Source organism: Miscanthus floridulus, chromosome 2 (genome assembly GCF_019320115.1).
Source record: "Miscanthus floridulus cultivar M001 chromosome 2, ASM1932011v1, whole genome shotgun sequence".
Taxonomy (NCBI): Eukaryota; Viridiplantae; Streptophyta; class Magnoliopsida; order Poales; family Poaceae; genus Miscanthus; species Miscanthus floridulus.
The window spans coordinates 152187588-152194394 of record NC_089581.1 but is presented as its reverse complement, the minus strand read 5'-3'; the positions used below and the strand labels follow the sequence as shown (position 1 = coordinate 152194394).

At 48.6% G+C, this 6807-nt stretch overlaps 1 protein-coding gene across 1 annotated transcript; it reads right to left on the bottom strand.

The window, feature by feature from the left end:
* Window positions 1–2920: 2920 nt before the first annotated feature.
* Window positions 2921–6077, bottom strand: LOC136533113 (omega-3 fatty acid desaturase, chloroplastic-like). Its single transcript, XM_066525680.1, has 8 exons — window positions 5409–6077; window positions 5220–5309; window positions 5062–5128; window positions 4863–4955; window positions 4561–4746; window positions 4374–4454; window positions 3499–3636; window positions 2921–3413 (listed from the first exon to the last, which is right to left on the bottom strand). The coding sequence occupies exons 1-8, from the start codon at window positions 5915–5917 to the stop codon at window positions 3240–3242; spliced, it is 1338 nt and encodes a 445-aa protein (XP_066381777.1). The 5' UTR covers window positions 5918–6077; the 3' UTR covers window positions 2921–3239.
* Window positions 6078–6807: the final 730 nt, after the last annotated feature.

Genomic DNA, 6807 nt, shown 5'->3' with positions numbered 1-6807 from the left:
AGATGTAGGAGAATGCATGTTTTTGGGCTCAAATTTTTATAGGATATTTATTTTGGCTTTGTTTTCTTCTTTTTCGCAATCTTAACAATATTAAGTGTGGAGAGCTTAGACTGAAATTAAGTGTGTGGAGATTACGTAGATAGCTTGCATTAAGAGGTTGAAAGTTAGTGGAACGATATCGTTATTAGTGGAAGACATTGTAGATATTTAATGGGGTCGGTGTGGATAGCTTTGTTGAGATAGATTTGTAGTGGATAGCTTGCATGTTGAAATAGATTTGTGTCATGTTACTGTTTAACAATGTCAGCAACTCAAACCCAAGAGCACAATATAGTACCGTCATACATATTGGGCCATCCGAGTCATGCTGGCACCAGGCCCAACTCACAAGTCATTGGTCTCCAGTGGCTGAACATGCGAGGCTTGCACACGTCGGCCGCTGGGTCAATCATCAATGCAATCACTCTTTCACACAGCATATCCATTTGTAACAGAGTCTTTCACACAACATGTTACACCTATAACATGGAAGTTATAGGTGTAGAGTTATTGGGCCCGTCGTTTGAGCCCAGAAAAGAACTAAACAGGCCCAACCGACTAGTGTGTTTGTGCCCGCCGCCTAAAGATTGTGGGAAGCCCAATCGGAACGATACGGGCTGCAGGCTTCTCGCTGCTCGCTGCTGACTGATGGTATCTTTTGCCCTTGCTGAAAAAAAAGAGCCTTTTGCCCAGTTCGGTCCGGGTCCTCTGTTGCATTCAGCGCTCTTTGATCGTCGAATCCACCGTAGTCTTTGACGGCGCGGCCTCCGCTCCGCTACTTCCCCGTCTCCTTGGCTTAACCAGCTACCGGGTCACACCATCCTGCAGGCTCCATCGTCAATTCGTCACACGACCGCCACCACTCGAGGAAGTGAGCAAACACCATGGACGGACCCCGGCTATTCATGTTCTCGCCTCAATTAGGCCTGGTTTGTATGCACATGTATTCACTCTAATACATTTGTGTTGGGGTGGAATAGAATATAACTTAGTTTAATTTCACTGGAATCTACTTCAACACATGTGGATGTGGATTGAGATAAATACATGCACATCCAAACGAGGCCTTACATGGTGCTGCAGCTGCGGTGTGTCCGAGGTGTAAGTTCATCCAAGATATGAGACACAAGGAAACATTTGTATGTATCGACCACACGTTAAAACAACAGCTTATGGGAAGAGCACGCTTTTGCCGCAAGGAAACGTGGTCATGCTATGTTTCTCTTCATCGTTGCAATCGCAGCCTCGTAAGGGCTGAGTGCCTGACCAATGAACGTGATTCTATAATGCAGCCACCGACCTGTCGAGTAGTCTTAGTTTAGTTGCGGCCGCCCCATCAGGTTTATATAACAAAAAAAAAAGGAGCTACATAAGGCCCTGCTCCACCTGCGCGCTCGAGCTGGGTTCTCCGATTCAGTCAAAGAAATAAACGGTAACGAAGCTCTGCTCCAAATCCACTATGCGTGCTAAGAATATGAAAGATTATTAAGGCATGGTTCTGACTCAATCTGGCATGATGTAATCAGGATACGGGTCACTGGAAGACGAGATACGAAAGAGGGACGGCAACCGTGTTCGCTTGAACTTATCTGTTGTGGGTGCTAGGCGTATCGGGTAGGAAATTCAGAGAGAGAGAGAGAGAGGCTGGTGAGCGAGAGGTGGTGCGGCGGCGAGGCAGCGACGCCGTGCTCAGCGTCGCCCACGAACGGGGAGCGGGAGAGATTGAACTCAATCTCCAGCTAGCTTCTCATCTTCTCATTAACCAACGTGTTTAGGCTTTATAGCCTTAAGCCTAACAACCAGAGACTACACCTAACAAACTGAGCTAACAAACTGACTAACCAAAGATCCTAAAGAATAGGAACGTCGTCGCCGTGGGCGCGGTGACCACGCACATCCCGCGCGTCTCGCGCATGCTACTCCTTAGCCACTGCTATGCTTCGTCCGTAGGTAATCGTTGCCGTACATAACATTATCAGTATGGCTTATCAGTGTTTTTCTCTCACAACAAATCAGCCAACAGTATTTCTCAGCCAAGCGAACAAGGTCCGATTGAGACATTGGCTTTTTTAAAAATGAAGCAAAAGGGGGAAAAGTCCTAAGGACCAAAAGTTTCCGCGGGCGACAAGAAAGGTATTAAGCGATAGATACATGGGAGACGTAGCGATTCTGATAGGTTGTTCCCCCTTTTGAAATCTTCAATTCAATTTCTAGTGCTTGAAAAAAAAACAATTGTAAGAAACGGAAGAATGCAGCGGATCAAAGAAACGCTTGCTTTTGTCGACGCCTTTCCATGTTAGGATAGGATAGTGTTCAATTCATTCCCAGCCGGGGGAAGCTCATGCCGGCCTATCCTGAGTTCCTGCCGAAAACATGCAGGTGCAGGGGCACGGACATCTCGCGGATTACGCAAGGCGTGTCCACCCCCAAACGGGTCGACATGGCCTTGGTTTGATTCGACAAGGAGAACTTGCGCTGGGCCCTGCAGCTTGAAGCCTTGAACGGCAGCCACACACACACCATAAGATGGGGTGCAGATTTTTCGGGGAACAGAAGAGGGCGGGCTGGATTGGGTTCCGGCCAGTAGTGACAAACGACAGGAACCCACTTGGTATTGGAACGGATCCCACCAGGACTCAACTCCACTCCAAGTGCAACTGCCACCACCATTCAGGCTTCCCCGCAAACGAGGGCAGCAAAAAAAATGTGACAGCGATGGGCCCTTTTCCAACTGCTGAAAACCCCATCGCTTTGCTCTCTCCCTTGCCAAGAGAGAAAGAGAATACAGTGTTACTGATTTCCAGCAAGCATTAGCGCGTGAGCATGCCAAAGAAGGCGTTTCGCTGTCGTACGATCAGGCTCATGTCGCACTCAGGGCAGCTGAAACATCAGAGGTATACATGCAGAGCTCGGAAAGCCTTTCATGTAGCTAACTCTCTTTTTTTCACTCTTTACTGTAATATATAGTATGCCTCTTGTCCAAAGAATCACATGTTGTTACATCGGAAGCAGCATCCGTCTTCGATCATTGGAAAGAATTACATTTACCCTCCCATACATGATAATTCTTATACTAGCTTACATTCTTGAATTGACGTACCCAGTCACACCAATCCGAGGTCCCGGGAGGCTGGTCAGGTCTTCTTCAGGCACAGCCCCCCTGAGAAAAATGAAGAATACGCTACGTTCTATAGTCTGTGTCAATCAGATTTTTGTGCAGAGTCAGTTTGGTAATAGACTATATCTCCAGTATCGCTAACATATTGGTCTTGCTTTAAGCTTTGTGCTAGCACCCCAAATAGGTGCCACGGGAGAGGACCCGACTTCTTTGGTTCTTTGTAGTACTTGCCAAGAACTGGTTTTGCTGCCTCAGTCTGCAGGTCATCCAAGAACAGGTCTTATGATCTAGGCAAAGAAACTTATAAAAAAGAAAAAGGCAATAATAGGGGAAACTCTTACCGCCTCAATGAGATGGTAATGCGGGATTTGAGGGAAAAGGTGATGGATGACATGAGTTCCAATGTCATGATGGATATTGTTGATCAATCCATAGTCCCGGTCGAGTGTCGTCAGTCCTCCACGCAGATAACTCCATTCCTAATAATATAGAAAAGGACAACGTGGTATCAATAACCAATCTATCTTCAAAAGGAGAAATCAGGATAGAAACACTTGTAAATTAACAGCAGTCGGTAATCTGAAAAGTAAAGTGAAAACTATATAATATAGGCTGACCTAGCATTATACTCGGTAAAAGTGACAAAAACACAAACTTACTCCATCTTTTCCCCTCAAAACGACAAAACAGGAATAGACATTTTTGTCCAATAGTACAATAGCATCCTCCAATTAGGTCTTACTCCAGAAAATTACCAGAAAGTATAGAACTTTGATTTGTAATATCCACCACTAGGGTTTATATTATTTAAGGTTTCAGTCAAGCTGGCCATTTGCAAACAAAGTGAGTCCAGATGTTGAAGCCTATCAGTCTACCAAACATGTATCTACCAGCAATAACAGATAGCCTACAGATACTGAAGTCAAATGGCGCCATGGAAAGCAGCCAGTTTCATCTAAAATACTGGTAGATCAAAAGGAGAGGAAGTCATTGCGCATCTAACATTTCTCGTATGGTGTGTCCTTACACATCTTCCATTTCTAGGATAGGATGCATTATGATTCAACAATTCGCTGCGATTAATAACGTCCTGACATAGCTGAGGTAAACATTCAAAAGCTTCTAACCAACCAAAAATGGAAGTAACTATAGTTTTTGAAGATTACAGTGACCTTGAAATATCAACAAATTGGAAAATTGCTTTGCTAATAATCACCTTTCCACGGTACCAGGGAAGCTTGTCTTCGTGGCCATGATGGTGCAAGTATGTGACCATATCCAGCCAAGCAACAAATACCTACACACACCAGCAGCAGCCACATAAATTTCCAGCACCACAGACGCCACCCATTAAAATTATATTTTTGCAGAAGTTGGGCCTGAAGAGGACATGTCGCTCTTACCAAATATGGGACTCCGTAGAGCTTTAGCATCGGAATAGGACCCATCAAAAAGGTGAGACCAGCCAGAACACCAACCATGGCCAGCCAGGACGCCGTCGATGTTATGATGTCCTTCTTTTCATTAGGTTGGAACAAATCACTGCTTGGGTTGAAATGTGATCCTGTCTTCCCTGGACTCCTTGCGAACTACATAACACACATGAACCCGCAGGGCAGGAATTTAGCACCACTACCACGCTATAAAACAAAATCGTCCATTCATCCAATTCATGCGTCATCGATAGACATGTTCTTAGCCTCACCAGGTATAACGGGAATGCGAGCAAGGGGAACGGCATGGTGAACCGCAATTTCCTAGTCATAAAGTCCAGGCTTTTGTACAGCCTCTCTGGTAGCTGCAAGTTATCACAATCCGAGAAACCATCAAGCACCATTCATCGACATGCACCATCAGCATAGCTTCTCAAGCTCCACCAAAAGAGAGAGCGACAGGAAACCTACCGGGTGCCAGGACTCGTCCTTCTCAACGTGGCCGTGGTTTTGATGGTGCGTCCTGTGGCTAATCCTCCTGAAATTCCATTCAAAGACAGGTCCTTCCTTAACATCAACGACAATCCTCGACATAAACTAACAAGCATAAGAAACGTGGGTACTCCTACCATCCGTGGTATGGGACAAGAATGGAGGAATGGAGTATGTGGCCGACCACGCTGTTCAGCTTGGGATTGTTTGAGAAGCTCCCGTGTCCACTGCAAACAGCAGACATGCGCGGCAGAAGTCAAAGACCTGAGTCTAAAGCTAAAACTCGCATGAAAATCCAATCCTTGCAGTGGATCGTGGAGGCGTACCAGTCGTGGCCGAGGACGAAGAGCGCCCAGAACATGGTGCCCTGCGCGGCCCAGTAGAGCGGCCAGACGATCCAGCTGTCGAGGCGCGCGGCCGCCGCGGCGAGTCCCAGGACGACGACGACGTCGCGCAGCACATAGCTCATGGAGCGCCAGGGGTCCCTGACCCAGCAGTGCTTGGGGATGGCTGCGCGGATCTCCGCCAGCCCGAACGGCGGGGGCGCCCCCGGGTCGAACTCCCCGCCAGCGGCGCCGCTGGCCGCCGCGCCCACGTCCTCCTCCCCGAGCGGGGAGCTCCTCTTGTCCTCCTCGACGGCGGAGGTGAGGCGGGTGGGCGCGGAGACGCGGAGCGCCCAGTCGCGGTGGATGGCCGCGGACGCGGGGCGGCCCGGGACCGCCGCCGCTGCGGAGAGCGCGGGGGGCGACGGCGCCGCAATGGCGGCGCCCCGGCGGCCGGCGCGCAGGCGCAGCGGCGCGAGGCCGCAGCACTCGGAGAGCACGAGCCGCGCCATTGCCGGCGTCAGCGGGGTTACGGGTGCACGGGGATGCCTGGATTGATGGCAATTCGTAGTCTAGTCCACACACCGTCGCCGCCGCGCTGCCGCTGTCTGGCACGGGATCTTCTGCGTTCGGGATGGGGTCTGGGTGTGCGGTGGCCAGCTTGCCACTTTGCCAGGGCAGGCTAAGCTCACCCAAGTAGTACTTTTATACCGGCGCGCGAGGGCCATCCGTGCAGCCCGTGTAACAGGCGAACCGGAGTGATGTGCGCGTGGCGATGGAGGGCGGGACCGGGACGCGGTGCGGTGGACTCGGACAGGGACTGGCACTGGCACTGTGGAATGTGGGGTTTTTTTTTTTACAACAATGTGGAATGTGGGTTTTTTCTTTTTAGGAAGCCACCTCACGCACTTTATTGATTCGAAAATAGTGTTACGACGTTCACCAGGGCTTCAAGAATGAAGCTAGGGATTCATCGACCCAAATACAAATATGCTTTGTCTGAATAGCTAAACTTACTAAATTATGCGCTACTCTATTAATATCTCTATTACAATGCTCAATGAAAATTGAAGAAAAATCATGCCAAAGCATCTTACATTCTTTATAAATTGGCGCTCCTGCTGTTGCTGAGAAACTGTCCTGCTTCATAGTTCCTACCACCTCCAAGCAGTCCAACTGAACCATGATTCGGCTGCATCTAACATGCTAGGCTAGTAGGAGCCCCTCTCTAAGAGCGTGCACTTCAGCACTTGGCGTATCCATCACATGCTCGATAAAGCTATGAGCTACCACTATGAAAACACCATTTGTATCTCTCAAAACTCCCTCTTACCTCCATCACCCCTTTCGGGTCTATAGCTAGTATCAATGTTCAGTAACAAAATTCCTTCACGTGGTTTCT